Source organism: Amblyomma mixtum, chromosome 1 (genome assembly GCF_055824585.1).
Source record: "Amblyomma mixtum isolate Tamu chromosome 1, ASM5582458v1, whole genome shotgun sequence".
NCBI lineage: Eukaryota > Metazoa > Arthropoda > Arachnida > Ixodida > Ixodidae > Amblyomma > Amblyomma mixtum.
Window position 1 is genome coordinate 240,824,283 of NC_143012.1, and position 19,097 is coordinate 240,843,379.

Sequence of the window (19,097 nt, forward strand, 5' to 3'; positions counted from 1 at the left end):
AAAGGATAGAGGTGAAGATGCAGTGTTCCTCAGCGCATTTTGAAAGCTGTTAAGCTTCTCCCGAGGCTAAAATTTTTGAGTACTCCTAGCGCAGGGTTAAAGGCCAGCACCTTACGCTGCACTTCTCTGCTGCTGGCTGTTAATGCTTGAACTCTTTTTGTTCTTTTATCTAGCACCCAAAAAACCACAGAAACCCAGCAAGCCTCGCCTTGTGGCCATGGATGAAGGGGATGATGAGGACGACGAAGAACCAGAAGGAACAAAGACACCGTCCGAGGTGTGTCTCTTTGCCAGGGAGTGTCCCTCTGAGGTTGCCTGCATAGTGGTGACGGTCAGTGCAGTCAGTGCTTCCAAAGTCCCACTTTCAAAGAGGACGCCCAGTTTATGGCAACATTGTTCTTTAGCCTAGCAAGATCAATGAGCCAACCAATTTTTTTTCTTTTTAGCTAGGAACAAAGACATTTTACTTTCACTTGATAGCTTATTTATTTTTTATTTTCTTTAAGGGAGGGACAGCTGTATAAAGACAGCAGAAAAGAGTGTTTTGCAATGGTCCCGGCCTCATTTGCAAATCTTGAATTTGGCAGATTTTTCAGTCATAGAACTGGCCGCAAAGAAAGAAAAATGCTTCATGCAAAATACACATAGATAGTAGTAATAAAATGCAGTACCTTGGGTGAGCAGTGCTTCAGAAAAACCACTTAGAAAGGGCCAATTACAGAACCTTCTGCATGTCTAATAATCACTTGACACTGCTTAGCAGAGACAGCATCCTCACAAAAACAAGCGCAGGTGTCAAAGAAACCAAATTAATGGTAGGAGCTTTGTGCCCAACCAATCAATAAATCATTCCGTCAGTCAATCGTTCTGTCAATCAATTTTATTCTTCCTTAATAAATTTTAGCAGGGATTTCCTCTTTTGGAGTGGGACTGGGCTCACCAACCCTGTCTGTCAAGGCACAGTGAAACATTGTTGATTTGCTCCCGATTCACTTGATTTCCTGGTTAATATGTTCAAATTGCAAGGAGAAAGATTTCCTATAGCATTACAGTATTTTTCTTCCGGTAAATCTGTTCCCGGGGAACACGATTTCCCTGCTTCTGTATTCAAAATTTCGACAAATTCGGTCCTTATACCATATTTACTCGCATAATAGATGTGCTTTTTTTTTTTTTCAGAAAATCTGGCTCAAAGTTCAGGGTGCAAATATAACGAGGGGTAAAATTTCCAAAAATTTTTCGACTTGCATTGTCACGCTTTAAAACTGAACATACCATATAAACACACACGTGTAAGGGCAGCACCCACACTTTCCACAGCCCATGCGAAAATAGCCTTCGAAGTGCACGCTTCTTGGCCTCTGCGATCGACTCCAGCTGCGAGTGACAGGGTGTTCGATCGCGGAGGCTACGCACGTGCACAGGAGCTTCCAGGTGCCACCCACAGATGGCACCAGAGGCCCGTGGGCCATCATAATCACCGTAAACGTTTTCCCCCGCTAGTACACTCTACCTCCGCTGCTCCCGTTATCTGTGATATATTTATTATTATTATTATTTCAAAATACTGCAGGCCATCGTTGGCCCAAGCAGGAGGGGCATAAGAAAACACAAATTACAACACCACGTGAAAACATTTCATGTGACACACAGAAAAAATGGAACTTAAAAGATGAACAGAGCAACGACAAAGAGAAATACATGCTTAAAATTGAATACAGGAGAGTCACTTCCTTTTTACCGAAGCAAAAATGTTTTTAGCACCTGTTCTACGTCAGGAGAGTTAAAAATCGATTCAGGGAGTGCGTTCCAATCTGCTATTGTTTGAGGGAAGAAACTGTGCTTAAATGAGTTTGTTTTAGCGAAAAGAGGCTGTAAGGAGTGCTCCGTAGTATGGCGGGTCCTTCGAGCAGTGGAATGCTTGATGAATGAAGGGGGAGAAATGCTAAGCTTGCCTGAGATAATTTTATGAAGGAAAGAAATACGGTTAAGTTTTCTGCGTGTACAAAGCAACGGAATGCTATTGTCTTTCATGAGCTGTGTTGGGGAGTCAGACCTTCTATATTTATTAAAATGAAACGTACTGCCTTCCTTTGGATGAGCTCTAGTTAATAAATATGTTTCTTGGTGTGCGGGTCCCAAATTTCAGAAGAGTACTCAAGTTTAGACCTGACAAAAGTTTAGACATGACAAAGGCATCAGTTTCACCAGCCCCATCTTTTTGTGGCTGTCAAGGGCACGGAAGCTGTGGTACCGTGTTAGTTCATCGTAGCTGTGGCTTTGGTGTGCAGCTGCCCAATGTTGCAATTTTAGCACAATGGGCAAGCACTTAATGGCTGCACGGCTGGGAGTTTGCTCTCGAACATGGCAAGTGTGCGGTGGGCTAGAATTTCGACGTGGCAGATAAGTGCGGTAGTTGCGACTGCGGCGTGCTTAAAATTTTGTGTGCGACTCCAAGCGCCGAGGTTTTCTTGGGCCGAAGTCGTGAAGGTTTTTGGCTGGAGATGAAGCTTTCCAAACAGATGTGTAAAGTGAGCGTCTCTGAAAACTGTGTGCGGAATTCGGCATGCACGGCTGTTCCATGCGATGTCATCATATGTGCTGTTGGTCCGCAGCGGCTGCGACGGCAGCAACACTGGTGAGAACTAGTAGTCTGTTCAACAAAAACTTTGTTAAAGTAAGCAAAATAAGCTTGGGTTGCAAGCATATGAGTGGGCCGAACCTGGGCACACAATCCGAGCTGGAATACTGTGGGAGTCACTCGCTGTGGTGGCTTTTCTGCAGTACCATGATTGCAAAGCAGCGAAGCATTAAAAAAAAAATGCTCGAAAACGCGACTTTTAGACCCCAGAGACCCCTCTCCTCCTTGAAACCATTTAGAGTGAAATTCTCATGCTTTTTGAAAACTCCGTTTTGAAAAAGTAGATTACTGCCATACGTGGGCAGCTGAAGGTGCAACTTGCATGCAGGAGTCCATAGCTGCTGGCTGCCCTGCCAGAGAGAGGCCTCCTTTGCATGCATGATGGAATTGTCTTGCACTGTGTCGACCGTGCCATATTGGTTGTTCGCAGTCCAAGAACAAAAAGAAGAAAAAGAAGAAGAAGAAGCGCGCCCAGCGGAAGCAGGAGCAGCAGAAGCAAGAGGGAGACGCTGCCAAGAAAGGCGCCGACGAAAAGGAGGGCGACACAGCAGACGTGGACGTCGAGTGAGTCTGCTAGCATGTTAAGGCGAAAGCCTTTAATGCCTCATTGTTGTCGACAGGTTCTCAGCAGAGGTGTCGCGCTTTTCGATTGGTCGAAATGGTTATGATGTCAGAGTGTGCGGGTTCGAAGTAATGAGGTCACCCACGAATGCCTGACGCCCCCTTTTGGAGCAGACGACTACTAATAAAAAATAGTTGTCGTCCGCTCTGACGGGGCTTAAGGCGTCCATGGGTGATCACATTACATACCTCATTACTGCGAACAGAGCCATGGATACAACCGAACTCATCGAAGCAGAGAGAGACAGTCGTGCTAAAGAAGCAGTCAAAGTCGGCAGTCAGAGTGTCTAGTTGTAATGTGTAGTCAAATAAAGCACTAGTACAGCACAAACAGTCTCGCAGTCAATGCCAAACAGTGCGCCAGGAAAGGCTTTCGCCTTGCAGCACTTTAGAGAGCCAAAGTGCCCCCTTATTTTTTTTTTACTCACTGAACAGTGCTCTCATGTACATGAGAGAAATGGGAACTAAGCAGATAGGGCTGATAGGGGAGATTCGTGGTTTGTAAAATATGTAGAACTTTATTTCATGTTCCCTTGATAAGAGAGGGCAAGCCTTGAGAGTAGGTGTCACCTTATCTTTTTGTCTCTTTAATTTTTCTTTTTATCAGGTATGTTCAGGAGACGATAGATACCAAGGACCCATATTACTACCAGTTTCTGCTCATCTTTGAGAAGTTCAAGTTGCAAGAGCCCGAGAAGCCCAAGGCTGAGACTGGACCAGCAACCGATCCTGCTGCCATTCAGCAGAGGCTGTTGGAACGCAAGAAACCAGCCGACCTGGATGAGAAAGATGACGACGACGTGAGTGACTGACTCACTCGGATTCTCGCTGATGGAATGCTTTAAAGGAGCGTAGAGGTTTTCTAATAAACAAGGTTTTCTAATAAAGGGGGTTTTGCTAGGGGTATGTGAATGTTTGAAATTTCAAGTACCTTGGAAGTAGTGTTTGGTCTTCAGTTTGATTTACATTTTTTTTTTTTTTTTTTGCTTTTTGTAGTATTCAGGTCTTCTGAACATCTAGGAATTGTGAACTTTCGTGTTCATCTCAAGTCGCGAGCAAACATTGCAGCATTTTCAAAATGGCGCTGGTTAGTTACGACATTGTGCACTTATTGCGTTAATGATCTTGGTCTTCCATCACAGAATTGGCTGCTATCATGCAACAAAAATGCATGTGCGGTATTGCTGGGCCACACATAAAGCCCATGTGTTCACATCCTTTGAGAGCCATTGTAATGCAGCCTCTGTTTGCTCTCAGCTTGGAAAATATAGTGGAGCGTCCTGCTATGCCATGCTGTGTTACTGTACTTCACTATCCCGAAAAGTAGGTCTCTGTGCCATATCTTTCGTAATTTCAACAAGGCCATGTGCAGTATTCATGGCTTGTACACTCAACTCTTCTTTGGTGTAGCAATGTTACATTGCCCTTCGATTTTTTCAGCCATGTTCTTGTACCCTCGACGTCGTTCACACCTAGTAATGCTGCTTCTCTTCTTGTTCTGCTGCAGATCAAAATGGAAGAGAAGCCAAAACTGTCCAAACGCAAACTGAAGAAGCTCAGCAGGATGACCATCGCAGAGCTGAAGCAGGTGGGTGCACAGCACTGGAGAAGTTGAACATGGCCTATTTAATACCATTGTAAATGCATTGAACAACAATACTGTCAGTACGATGAATCCGCTCGGTGTCCTGTCCTGCATTATTTGTTAAAATTAGGAGGAATTTTCATTGAACATATTCTAAATTTTATCCCACATAACAATTGCAGCTTCCAAATTATTGCCAAGTTTCTGCTCTATGAGCTGAATATGTCTGGGCTATGATCTAACCTTGCCCCCCCCCCCCCCCCGTCTTTTTATTAATTTTTTTCTCATTACTTCCCAACCGTTGAGTGCAGGGTAGCCAAATGGAATCTGCTTTTGGTCAGCCTCCCTGCCTTTTCTCTCCTTGTTCTGCAAGAGCTGTGTGAGGCTTCGTGCAGTGTAGCCAGAGTCGGCGTATGCTGCAGTAAAAAAATGCTCCATTCAGACGCTGCCCAAAGAGGCTGTTTGCTCAGACAAACCCAAGCTGTAAGGGATGGAGAGGCTGGCCAGTAAGTAGGTGCTGTCTGCCATCTGTGGCCGACAGCAACATCGCATCCTGCTGTGGCCATGTGGTGTAACTATCAGTCATTTTTTTTCTTTCATTTCTTGCCCCTTTCTGCAGGGCCACATGTTTTACCTATTTCTCTACAGTTTCGAAATTCTTGCAGTTGAAAAGTGCTTAGAAACATGGAGGTTTATGCTTGGCCTTGCCATTTTTTCTGCTTCGGTGTGCTGCTATTTGCATTGGAGTGTCAAAAGCCACATGCTGCCGTTTGCCTTACGTGTATGCGTTGAGGACTCAATTGTCTGATATTTGTTTTGCGAGCAGTGTGTGTAAACTTTGTGGCTTAGGTGAACTTCGGCAGTTCTGAGAAGCAAATGGAAGCTGTGATGAACTTCCTTTGTTCTCGTCTGGGGTGAGAGTGAGAGAAAGAAACTTTCTCACTTCTTTTGTCTATCTCTGCAGAAGGTGACCCGTCCAGAGCTGGTGGAGATGCATGATGTCACTGCCAAGGATCCTGTCCTCCTCCTCCACCTCAAGGTGCGTGGTTGTGCGAGTTTGGCTTCTCAAGGTTATAAGACTAAAGTGATCCGACAGCTCGCTCTGACAGCTGGAAGACATCATTAACCATGACAGCTCTAGATTTGGTTGTGCCTTGTTACTGTCTTGATGAAATGCTTAGCGCGAGAAGGCACGGATGTAGCTTTGAACTGAACATGCAACTCTGATGAGAGGGTTTTGATCCCAAGCCTGGGAAGCTGTTTTAATAATGTTGTGAGGAAACTGCTTTTGTGTTCATTGGGCAAAAAGTGCACTTAGCTAATAAAGGGAACTAAAAATAACATCGCCTATTCTGCAGCACCATTTGTGGGACAGCATTGCCACATGGCACACTGTTCATGGAACTTGAGGAAGGCAAGGTGCCATTCTGTTGTAGTAGCACAAGCCCATGATGCACAGCTTGAATTAAATATTTGTGGTGAGCAACTAACATAACGATGCAGCGCTTCAGAATGGCTGCTTTTTCATTGTGCCTCGTTATATGAAGCTAAAGGTGTCATATTCCTTATTTTTCGTTGCCTTAGTGTAGTGTAATATGGGTTGCAGAAAATATTATTGTACTTTAGACAGCTGCTGCGCTGCGGTAGTGGGACAGTGTGGCCTCAGTGCGAGTGTTCTTGGTGCAGTCGTCACGCAACACGGTGCCGGTGCCACGCCACTGGTGCTTCAAGCGCAAGTACCTGCAGGGAAAGAGGGGCATTGAGAAACCCCCGTTCGACCTGCCCGGCTTCATCAAGAAGACGGGCATCATGGAGATGCGACAGGCCCTGCAGGAAAAGGTGTGTGTGGCAGCTCCGTTCAAGTGGGCATCTTGTTTTGAAGAGGGCCGTGAGCTCCTCGTGAAATAAGAATCTGATCCAGAAACCTAGACAGCCTGCAGCATGTTCTTTTTCATAGACTGCAAAAGTAAGGTATGTGTCAGGGCCACATGCATCATGGTGATAACTTCGGAATGCTGTGGACCATTTTATTGAAAATATTGGCAGTGTCTAAAACAGATGATGTATGCAAGAAATGAAAGTACAATAATCACTCCCTGCATAAGCAAAGCTACTAAGGTGGCTAGTTGGTTCTGTGTCTTAGACTGTCGGCACGATATGTGCTGAAGCACTACGACAGGGACTCGAAACCAGCGTAAGCAAAGCTGCAAAGGTGGCTAGTGGGTGCTGTCTGTTCGTGCTAAGCATTTGCTGGCTAAAAGTCCACTGTAACAAAGCCTGAACTAGCTCACTGGTCACCTAATTGAGCTCACAGCTGCTTGCGATGTTGATCTGTTGTTCTATCCGAACGTATGTTGTAGACGAATGCACAATAAACAAAGTTCAATCAGTGGCAAAGACAATCAAACATAGCAGATTGGTATTTTATATCCAAATATCAATTCTAACCGGATCCGTTGTAACGAGATTATACTCTAGATGATAACTGCCAAAATTTTAGAGAATTTGATTATATGAAGACTAGAGAGAGGGAGCTACGTAACTGCAAGTAGTCCTTATAACTGTCGTCATGTTTGGTTTCATTTCATTCGCTGTAGTTAAAAAAATCTTGATTTCACCTTGCTTGGGTAGTCTATGAGCATCTTTATTGCAATCTGCTGTTGCTGGAACATGCGGCATATTCAAAGCAGGGCCTTCAGAAATAAGCTCTAGTTGTCTAGTTGTAATAAGCTCTCTTGTTTCATAGACAAGTCCAACAAAAGTAAGCATTGAGATCCTTGAGCCTGATTTTCATTTTGCATTGCTTGCACAAATAGTTTGCACATAGTTCAAACAGTAAGTAAAGTTGATTGCATTGAACACTGGCACAATGAGCCTTTGTAACTGTGCCTTTTTTCTTATATAAAAGTGAAACCTTTGTGCCTGAAAGTAAGCAAAAAATTTTAGTCTGTCTATGCCTTCATCCTTAATGGGCTATGCTCAGCTTAAATTCTCTTGTGGACCTTACGCTCGCCCGTGACTTGGTCTTCACGTCCGTCCCTGTAATGCACATCCTCTGTGATGAGTTCACACTGCATGCTGCCTACCAGTGAAACAAACCTCACTGGCTCTGTCCTTAAACCCCGTGCTTTTTTCAAAGACCGCGGTCGAATTTCGATGGAGGCGAAATTCCAGAGCCCTTCACTATGGCGTCCCTCGTAGCCTGAGTTGCTTTGCGACGTTAAACCCTCGTAAACCATAAACCAAGCCTTGCTTTTTTTTGCCCGTCCTTCGATCATTTGCAGGAAGACCAGAAGACCATGAAGGCCAAGATGCGTGAGAAAGTGCGTCCCAAGCTGGGCAAGATTGACATCGACTACCAGAAGCTGCACGACGCCTTCTTCAAGTGGCAAACAAAGCCCCGCATGACCATGCACGGCGACCTCTACTACGAGGTGAGAGGAGCAGGGGCCCTGGCAGCTGGCTTCTTCTCTCGCTTTGACCCACTGGTGGTGCACTGTTGATTTTGGAGGTGCCACTGTGTGGCAGATGGCGGGGTGTAACATTGATCCTTTGAGCAAACAAGGGAAGGGGAATGAGGGGCTCGTTATAAATATGAGAGAAGCCAACAGCCACAGAAACCAAGGGGCACAGGGGATTTTTTTTTTTCTCACGCAGCTTCACGCAGGGTTCTCACGCAGCTTCCACCCTTTCCGTTCGATGACGTTCTACGTCACACCTGCGGTAACTCAGGACGTTCCACGTCCGCCGCTTATGAACGTGGGTGGCGCTGATGAACACTCTCAAGGTTAGGTTACTTGTAAACATAAATACCCCCGAAAGCAGAAGGTTTGACAGCCGTCGCCGTAGCTCAGAGGTAGAGCACCGGACGCGTAATTCGGAGGTCGTGGGTTCGGATCCCACCAGCGGCATATTGTTGTTTTTTCTTCTGCTTTTCTAATCAACTAGCTTTAAGCGATAATATATTCAGTAATATTCTAAATTAATCAACAGCACAAAATAAATAAATTTAAAAAAAAATCCCCTGTGCCCCTTGGTTTCTGTGGCTGTTGGCTTCTCTCACATTGATCCTTTGAGTGAGTTTTCCTTTTCCTCAAATGTAAAAGCAAAAAGCAAAAAATAGAGGATGAGTCTGTTGTCAGATTCTGGTGGATAAACAGTGCACAAACAATGGGGATGAAAGAACAATGAGTGGATGACACAGCAGTGCACTCAAAGCTAAGATTTTCAAGGAAAAGAAATGGAATAATACTACAACTAGCCACGCATGCCACAAGGAAGAAAAACAAAAAATGTAGGAAATACAAGATCGAATCTACAAAATCTGTTAAGAAAAGCATGCTCCTTCATGTGCGGTGACGAAGAAGGGCTTTTCTTGGCAGCTTCATGGATTAGGTATTGTATCTCCTGTTCTTGGTTGCTTTTTTGCCATGGACATGCTTGCCCATTAGTATTTATTTCACTTCTTTTTCATTAAAATGTTAGTTGTGAGTGCAGTGTTATGTCGTCTATTCATCATTCTTTCGTCCTAGCTGTTTTGGAGGTGTTTGACTGTGCAGAATTGTCATGCCTGTTTTCTTTGTGTTGCAGGGTAAGGAATTCGAGACGCGCCTCAAGGAAAAGAAGCCTGGCGACCTGACTGATGACTTGCGGATAGCCCTCGGAATGCCAACTGGTCCGGTGAGTTTCTGGTTGACACAACATCGGAGCCTTGGATAGATATTGTGAGAAGTTGGGAAAAATTGGGCAGTGTCATGTTTCGTTACTGTAGTCCTCAGTTGGCCAATTTGTTAAGGTCATGTTGAGTGTTTGTAACAGGGCTCCTGCAGCCACATTTGAAATTTGGGAGAAGAGGTCATTTCTTTTACTCTTAGTGCGTGATTGCTTAAATTTGGATTCAGGTCATCAGAAGTTAAAAAGATGAAGTAAGCTGTGCCCTGTCTCAGCTCCTGCTGTGAAATGGTCGGAGCACAGCCTTGTGTGACCCTTGCCTAACTGTGCTTGTTCTCACGTTGCTTTCAGAACTCCCACCGGTGTCCTCCACCCTGGCTCATTGCCATGCAGCGGTACGGACCACCCCCTTCATACCCGAGCCTCAAGATCCCTGGCCTCAATGCACCCATTCCAGATGTGAGTGGTGTGATGGCAGGGCCATGCAGGCTCTCTCTCTCTCTCTCTCACTCACTCATTTTTTGTTGCATTGGTCACCGCATACCACACTGGTAGTGAGCACTTGGTTGGCACTCACTTGGGAGTGCCATTCAAATTTCAGATGTTTGATCTAATCAGAGGAGGGTGGCTGGCTTGGCTTGTCACATCTATTGAATTACTTAAATGCAGTCTAAACTGCAGATGTTAACTCCTGACCTGCTGTATTCTGTTAATGTTCTAATCAAAGCTGTTGTCACTGCTCAAAGCGAAGATCTTCATCCCAAATGCAGGTGCAACTATGCAACTGCTGCGAGATATTTTGTTTCTCATATTCCTAGTTCTCACTGAGTTGGTCCACATACTGATTAAAAAAAAAAAAAAGTTCAGCCATAAGTGAACCTGTAAAAGAGAAGTTCTATTTTATTGTCCTGGCAGAAATAATGTGTCATAACCATGGTGCCATTTTTTTATGTGCACCCTCATCACCTGGTAACTGAATTTTTTTTATAGAGGAGACTGTTGCATCTTTATATTTGTTTTAATAATGCAGAATTGCATTGTCTTCACCAAAGGAAGTTACTTTAAACAGGTTTCGTTGAAAACAAAGAGCATAACATGACAGTAGTGTCCAAAATTTTCTTAGAAAATAATGCTTTGAGCTGCGTCTTGTTTTATGCCTGACATGGAATCTTGAGTTGTGGAGTCCATTTCTTCTACTTTCCAAGGCTATTGTTAACTTGCAATCTGTCTTTAAACTGCAACCTTAGCACTGGCAGCAGAAGCTTCCATCTTGCTTAAGATCTGTTGTCAGACCAAAGTTGTAAAGTGAGAGAGCAACAAAGCAAGGAAGCAGGGAAGCAGAAGTGAAAGCGCTTGGATGTGTGCTTCATTCGTGCTGGCTTCTTGCTTAGCCATCAGTTCATCACTATTAGGGAAGCACATTGAGCAGCTTCTATTTGTTTCTTGGTTTCGAGCCCTGAGAGAAGTTGTTATTGTGTGTCCTGTTTATTCCAGGGCTGCTCCTTTGGGTACCATGCCGGCGGCTGGGGCAAGCCCCCCGTAGACGAGATGGGCAGACCACTGTACGGTGACGTCTTCGGCACACAGTCTACAGACTCCATGGTGTGTAAAAATTGCTGACCAGTTCTGTCATTCGAGCCTTCTCTTCAATCCTGCTGTCTTTTTGTGACTATTAGCATTGTTTAGGCATTTGTTCTCATCTATGTTAACTTAAGACAAAACACAGACCCGTAGGTCAGTATACAGGTATGCTGGATCTGGGTTTGATCTTCAAAATGCAGCGTGGTGACTTTGAACATGATCGTATGGTCTATCTGCAAGTTTGCAGGCAGTTTATCGGCATAAACAGTTTGCTGAGCCCAATTTTCAAAGGTTTCATTTGGCTATGCGCGACTCCAAAACAGCTCACGTGTGAGCTGGACTGGAGGCATGAAAAGTTTTGATTTCGTCTGTGATTTAATTTAAGGTAATGAGGAATACCTTTGTGAACGCTGTAAATGCTCTCTATTTGTTATTCTGCACCCCACATGAGAGAGTGGCATGATTTGTGATGCATGGCACCTTAATACAAGCAACAAATTCGGTACTTGAGGCAGGGGCTTTCATACTAAAAATGTGTTCTTCATAAGTAGACTATGAGCTTGAGACCAGTTTAGAAACTTGTTTTTAATTTTAAGTCATACTTATTTGTGTAATGTTTTTGACTAAGACAGGACTAATTTCTCATGGTTCATTAGTTCCTCTCATTGTACTGCAGTTCATTATAAAATTTCTGGTATTTAGGATGATCACCGTGCATTTCTACTGATTGTAATTTTTCATCTGTGCATGTAGCTCTCCAAAAAGAGTTCAGTGGAAGCCATCTTGTTTAACACTGGACTGCGTGAGAGGGATTGGTACAGTCCCTTTGGAGTCTGTTTGGCTCAAGCTTTTCACACATGCTATCAGTTCCTCACATTAAATGAAGTGCCTATTATTCTTCTCGTAAGCACGAACTTTGATCGTAAAACCTCATTCTTTTTTTTTTTTTATCTTCACTGTATTCCAGAACAACATGGTTGAGGAGGAAGTAGATCGCACCTTGTGGGGTGAGCTCGAGAGCGAGTCCTCCGAGGAGGAAGAAGATGAGGACGAGGATGAGGAAGAGGGTGTAGAAGATGAGACTGGCCTGGTCACCCCAGCTGAGGGCCTGGTGACACCCAGCGGGTTCAGCTCGATACCGACTGGAGTTGAGACGCCGGACATGATTGAGCTGCGAAAGCGCAAAATCGAGTCTGAGATGGAAGGGTGAGGATGGCATGCTCAACTGCACACTCTGTGATAAATGCATGGCTATGCTGCACTAACATTTTTAGACTTGTGCCTTTCAAAAGCGAGTGCAGATTTTGTTTGCATGGTGGTTTCAGAGTCCGGAACATTGACTGAGTTGGTGTTTGCAGCTAGGCTGGAGCAGTTTTAACTTGTCAGAAAATTTTTTTAACAGCGAAATCACCTGTTTGCACCCATTTCACCGGAATGCTTATTTGAGGAAGATTTCTTGGCTGCATGGTCCCTTGGAAGTTACTTATCCAAGGTCCGAGTGTGTTTGTCATATCTATCTGTTATGGTGACCTTGAACAGAGACTGCAACACTGTCAGTGTTGAAAGTAAAACGCTGCTTTTCTGCAGTAAAACTCTGGTTTCCGAACTGTGTGGTGTGTGGCATAAGTGGTTGAAATAAAAACTAGAACTAAAATGAGGAAGGGGAGCTTGCTTTCAAGTGAGCATGTCAGTGAGAGTTTCCAACATGGATACACAAGTGATGTGCTAAAGATGTTGTGAAGAGCATATCGTGATGCGAAAAAACTGTTGGAAGCAGAAGCAGAGAGAGGTTTCATTTTGTCAGTGTAGTGGCTAGCCAAAAATCTACTGCAGTATTCTAGTTGTATTCAGCCAGAGCAGCAGCTTGGGCGTGTTTGTTATTCATCTTCAAGTAACTGCACAAAAACAGACGGGACACATAGAACAAAAACACACAATGAGCGCTGTTTAAACAACATTGACAATGAGGGCTATAAGGGCTGGGAAGTCGAGAGTGAAACACTAAAAAGAGCTCAAGGTACAAGAAATGTATTTAGCCGTAACAGCAGCTTGGGCTTGTTGTTTAATCATCTTCAAGAACACACAGCGCTTGTTGTGTGTTCTTGTTCTATTTGTCCCCTCTGTGTTTTTTGCACTTTTATGTACTTGAATAGGGGTATTCGTTTGGCCAGCCGCAGTTTTCAGGACGGCTTTAGTGTTGAAACTGAGTGTTTCAAGATCAACACTTGCGCGCTGCAGTTACTAGAGGTTTTTACAGCAGTTACATTTGAGTGCTGGAGTGTCGTACGATGAGCACCCATCCTTTGTACCTCAGTTGCCACAAGCTTGAAGAGCTAAGGTGATAAGAGGCAGCACAGGGGCTTCCCTCTCTCAGTACTCTGAAGACAGTTGATAGCAGTTCAAGATACATGCAGAGGATGTGATAATTTCTCATTCCTCTTTCAAGGTGCTTCATCGGAACTGTTCTTAAAATGCCAGCTCGCAGCATTGACCTTGATCACTCGCATGCCTTTCCTGGCATTGGCGATAGTCCGAAATAACTGAAATAACTGGCTTTGGTCAGTACGAGAGGAAAGCATTGCCATTGCAGTGTTGTTGCTCCTGCAAGGAAGCTGTGCTGTTCGATGATGAAGTTTACCTTTATCTCTTTTGGCTGCAGTGGAGACACCCCAGCTCTGTACACCATCCTGCCTGAGAAGAAGACGGAGAGGGTGGGCGCTGCCATGATGGGATCAACACACGTCTACGATATGAGTGCGGTAGGTTTTCCCTCCTGCACTCACGTGCAGCACCGTTCCACCTCAATTTGTTTCCATTCAGTGCAGCCACGAGCTGTTTTTGTTTAAAACTAGTTGTGTCTTTAGTACTAGTAGTGTGTGCTTTTGGCATATATTTTGAACTTTTTATGAGTTTCAGTGTGTTGTAGAGGAGGCTGGTCATGGTAGGATTTTTTGTTTTTTACAGGCACTGACTGAAAGCTATTGTTAACAGGGCTTAGTTGTCAAGGGACGGATTTACCATTGCCCTCTTCATGTGTCTTTGTAGTTGAGGAGGAAGAGGAGGTGATGATGGCATCCTTAAATGCGTCAGAGCTTATGTGCCTGGAAGAACACTGACAGAAACCACTCCAGTTCAGTGCACAGCGTGGCTGGTCATGGAAGTTTGACTCAAGCTTGCTGTGCTACTAATTGTGGCAGTGAAGAAGCAAATGCTCCAGACAGTGCACTCTAGTAGAGCGATCATTGCAAAATCTGTCCCTTAGTGTGCTTCACAAATAGTTTTTCAAATAATGGCTGTTGGCGAATTTTGGTAAAGAAAAGGAGAAGGATGATGGAAACTACGTTAAGAACATTCTCGCATGTTGTGCACAGGTGTTTTATATGCAGCTATAATTTGCTGAGGATAGATGTTGGAATGGCTAGGTCAGTGTTGAGCTGAGCTTACCAGCTCTGTATTCCTGTACGGCCATGTTGGATTTCCAAGGATGGCACATTTGTGCTGAACCATACTCATAACCAGTGCAGTGCCCTGCCTTTTGAGAACTGAGCTGGTGGGCTGTGAGAAACACTAATCCCATTGAAAAGAATGTCACATTTTAAAATGGTGACGTTGGTTTGCCTCACATTGCAGGCTATGGCCAAGGGCCCCAAAATGCCAACGGCGGTGGCCGGATCGGCAGTGGCCACGAAGCAGTCGGGTGGGGTGGAAATCGCCCTGGACCCGAGCGAGCTGGAGATGGACTCAGCGGCCATGGCGGCCCGCTACGAGCAGACCCTGCGTGAGCAGCAATCACACCTCGCCAAGGAGGACCTCAGCGACATGGTGGCCGAGCACGCGGCACGCCAGAAGGTCAGGGACCCTTTCCCCCTTTCTCTCTGTCTCAAACTTGGTGACTTTTCAGGTGGTGTTGCATGGCTTTTGAGGAAGGGAGGTTGATGGAACCAAAGTAACTCTTTGGGGGGAGACTTGATATTCGTGTAGCTACAGGACTGTCAAGGTTGCACTGAACAAGGTTCTGAATGGTGTCATTGGAACAGTAGCCTGTAGGATGCAAACTGAGCATGTTAAATGGTTGGGCACCAGAAGAGTGGCATAGTCATCTACAGCCTGGAAATCGAGAATCCACAGGACTCACATGGAAAGGGGTGATCATTGCTGGCCTCATTACGTGAGTTGTATGCTCCAAAGAGACATTCAGTGCATGGTGTAGCTGAAACTGTAGCATTCAGCCCCTCCGCAAATCATGAGTGCAGGTCAGACCTTGCTTAGCTTTGCTCATTGGGGCTATGGTGCAGTCTTTGAGTGACAAGCATTTAAATGAAACAGGCTGGTGCACACTTAAGTGCCTTTTGCCTAACCTTTAGTGCACGGTAGTTGTGACATTGACACTCCATGTTAATATGCAGTAAAACCTTACATCGTTAATTCAGAGTCATTAGGACGGCAACAAATATTTGAATTAAGCGGGTCCCGAGCTAACCAAGCATACCATAAAAATTGGGACCCCGGCCAAAAAGTTTGTCGCGGGAACGGGCTACCTTTATTGGGTGAACCTTGCGATTACTTGAAGTATGTATTTATCAGAGATGCTATTCCCCTAACCACAGCACACCACACAAAGAAATGGCATTGGTCAGCGTGGTGCATAGTCAACCCGTTATGAGCAAGGAACAATTGTTGCATTGTGGGATACACACTGACACTGCTAGGGCTGGGAGGTGCTTTGATGCTTGGCTCTCAGTAGACACTGCCTTGACAAGGTGCTGAGAGCACGCAACATTGAAACCGGTACCCCCTGCTGCATTGCAGTGAAGCAGGTCTTCTCTGCACGTGCACACTTCGGCTACGCAGACCAGCTTCTGCACTGGAAGTACTGGGGCTGGGTAGCTTCGTATATAAAGCATTGGCATTGCTCTCAGGCGCCACCTCGTGGCTCTGAAGGGCCGTCACCATTGTGTCACCAGATTTGCAGCAAAATTGTTATCGGGCATTCTCACAAAGTACTCCTGATCTTAGAATTAATCTACTTGATGCAGGCCACTGGTTCGAATTATACTGTAATACTTACATTATGGTTTACAGAACCGCAGGAATTCTGTGAATTGTTCGGGATTACGAATTAACCACATTCGGATTATCTGGGACTTACTGTAGTACTGGTCTTCCTGTCATGGCTTTGGCGAAAGCTGCAGCACTCAGTTTGATGTGGTTTTATTGCAGCAGCAAACTGCGGACGCTGCCCTTACTTACTCATTGGCACTCGGAGAGTGGCATCCTTAGCATAAGCGAGAGCAAGTTTTCAACAAAGCGTAGATATTGTCCGTTCTTTGTACGTTAACAGCCTCCTACGTTCCTGCTTATGGCCACTACTCATGCTGGTACACATGTGCACTCAGTGAATGCAGAATGCACTAGTGTCACCTCTGTTGAGTGAGGTAATGCAATCAGCAGAGCTGCTGTGTACAGTGAAGGCCAGTTGCAGGAAGTTTTTAAACGTCACTTATTGAGACCAAAAAAATTCATACAAATAGACAGTTTTAGTATAGCGTACGCAAAACCTTTGCGTACGCAATAAAATAGCGCATGTAGAATGCGCATGCGCAGAACGCTAAAAGAAGCTTAGCGTTTAGCGTACGCACGCAATTTTCTGGAAATAGCGTAGCGTCTTTGCGGGGCTTGCGGAGACAACATGGCGGCGCCCTGTTTGCCCGCTTCGGTTCTAAAATACCTCGTCATTGAGTTATTCGGCGCTCAACTGGCAATAAATGGTGGTATTCGCTTCCGCTTTCTGTCGTTTCACTGGGACGCAATGCTATGTGCGATAACTTGCCGGTACTTTTGAGATAGCAGTCTGTTTTCAAGCCCGTAAGCCTAACGACAGGTTGTGTACACTGTCGTCATGGCAACGGCCATTTTTAGCACTTGGATCAAAACGACCTCAATTTTTTTTTTTTCGACGTGTGGTGGCGCTAGGTACTTACCCAAACGGGGCTCAACTTGGATGTTGTATGTCTACTTGGCGGCTATTGCGGAACAGTCCGCAAACGCTCACCTAAAAGTGTTGTTCGCGCTTTGAATTTAGCGTACGCAAACATCTTGCGTGTTGCGTACGCAAAAAACGCAAACGCTATACTAAAACTGTCTATTGTGTCAAGCTGCTCCGTTGTAGGCGCGTGGCACAGATAGCCCTGTTGCTTTATCCCACTTATTTTTGGGGCATTGTACGACTTCTCAGCAAGCAGTAAGCTTTCCTTGCTTATGCAACAATGTTAGCTACCAGCGAGAAACTTAACGTGATGAAGCAGTCAAGTGGTTTTCGGACCTTCTGTAAACCACTGTCACATAGCTCTTGGCAAGGGTTCTTCCACTGTACAGCAGAAATCATGCTATGCTTCAATATTTTAAACGCATCGTACTGTTCTGCTCTTTGCGAGGGAGCAAAAAAAGAAAATTATATGTGTTTGGCTGTGCATTGTTGACGGGCCAGCTGCCATGCTGTAGTGCGTGGTATTTGTGATATGTACGCTTTTACAGCACCATCACCAGTTTTTTGATGATGAGCAGCAAAAAGGAGCCGTAAAAGAATGACTGTGTTAATGGTGCCTTTCTTCTTTTTGCGCTAACATAGCCATCATGGTTAATGAAAAGTAATCTTTAGCAGGCACACAGTCCTGTATAAACAGATTTTCAGAGCCTTGGAAAAGGCACAGAATGTGTCCGAGAAATATGGCTGTACAGTTGAAGTTTCAAGCTTTCAAAGAAAGGAAAAGTACATCTGCTGAAACAAAACTATATGCAATATGTACTCAGAGGATGCATGTGAATGCAGTCATTGGTACACCAGTTTGTAGTCATGTGCTTGCTTGACTGATCAGAGGCAAGCCATAGATGAGCCACTGCACGCATGCAAGCTTACCATATTTCTTCTCGTGCATTCACAGAACAAGAGGAAAAAACAGCAACAAGACACCACCAAAGCAGCAAAGAAGTACAAGGAGTTCAAGTTTTAAAACCATGTGCACGATATTTCACAATGCCCCCCTGCGCCCTCATCTGTTGAAAATAAAGCTACCATTTACCCACCGTGAGTTGTTTTATACAAAGCTGCTTTTTTGGATGTGTGAAAGGTGCTGTTTCATGTTCACGTTTAGGTAGTAGTGTCTGCTCAGCTTTGCTTAGTGGGCTGAAGGAAAGAAATATATTGCCAGCAATCCCTTCAGATGAAAAAACAGTATGTATATCTCACTTGGGAAAAATCCCTTTGATACATAAACGCGAGAAAGGCCTAGCTGTTCGGTGATGCTCGTTCTTTGTTGCATCATAAGGCATAGAATTAAACTCAACTGAAGACACTGTCAAAAAGAGCTTCCACTTCCACTCCTGTGCCAACTGTGCCATTTTGCTACAAATGAGGTTTGTCGCTTCATCCTGATAAACATCACTAAAGTTGTGCCAAATTGCGCCAATATGAACGTCTTGAGCAATAATAAAATGGCAGGCCTTCTAGACAGGCTTTCAGGGGATGTGCCTGGAGAGACACATTAGCACGTCGCTAATGTGCTAATGTCCTAGTTAAATTTTGGGGCTGCCAAAAGTGTATTTGACTCACTGTGAAATGAGCAGCGGCGTCCGCCCGCACTGGGAGTCTTAGAGGACACAACTAAAGCCGATGAATTATCTGGTAAGCAACGAGCTGGCCAGTTGATTTATGTGGTAGTATTATCATTGCAAATTATGGGACTTCAAATTTTCAAATGAACTGAGATTTTGAACAGCTGCAATTACGAATAAGCCATTTCAAAATTTTGCGTTTTTTTAATATACGTAGCTGCCTCTGTGCCACAGCTTGGGAATGAACAAGCATCCCGCTGAAGAGTAGCATTCCCTGCATTACCAGCCGACTGCCAGCTATGCGAACCGCTGAATGTTGCGTTAATAACACCCCCTCTTACCTTTTTCACGGGACCGCATGAATGAAATATACGAGCCGGGAAACGT

At 44.8% G+C, this 19,097-nt stretch overlaps 1 protein-coding gene across 3 annotated transcripts in view; it reads left to right on the forward strand.

Moving 5' to 3' along the window:
• The window catches only part of LOC149371323 (splicing factor 3B subunit 2-like), a 38,243-nt gene extending 20,056 nt beyond the window's left edge, over window positions 1–18,187 (forward strand). For 2 of the 3 annotated variants that reach the window (XM_089565281.1, XM_089565283.1), the window contains 14 exons: window positions 174–277; window positions 3,072–3,205; window positions 3,870–4,062; window positions 4,770–4,850; window positions 5,812–5,886; window positions 6,534–6,686; window positions 8,132–8,281; window positions 9,438–9,527; window positions 9,870–9,977; window positions 11,013–11,120; window positions 12,067–12,305; window positions 13,759–13,858; window positions 14,730–14,948; window positions 18,041–18,182. In XM_089565281.1, the coding sequence (XP_089421407.1) occupies window positions 174–277; window positions 3,072–3,205; window positions 3,870–4,062; window positions 4,770–4,850; window positions 5,812–5,886; window positions 6,534–6,686; window positions 8,132–8,281; window positions 9,438–9,527; window positions 9,870–9,977; window positions 11,013–11,120; window positions 12,067–12,305; window positions 13,759–13,858; window positions 14,730–14,948; window positions 18,041–18,109 (1,823 nt within the window). In that variant the 3' untranslated portion in view covers window positions 18,110–18,182. Of the gene's footprint in view, window positions 1–173; window positions 278–3,071; window positions 3,206–3,869; window positions 4,063–4,769; window positions 4,851–5,811; window positions 5,887–6,533; window positions 6,687–8,131; window positions 8,282–9,437; window positions 9,528–9,869; window positions 9,978–11,012; window positions 11,121–12,066; window positions 12,306–13,758; window positions 13,859–14,729; window positions 14,949–18,040 lie in introns of all 3 variants that reach the window. The other variant, XM_089565275.1, reaches the window with a different exon arrangement.
• Window positions 18,188–19,097: the final 910 nt, after the last annotated feature.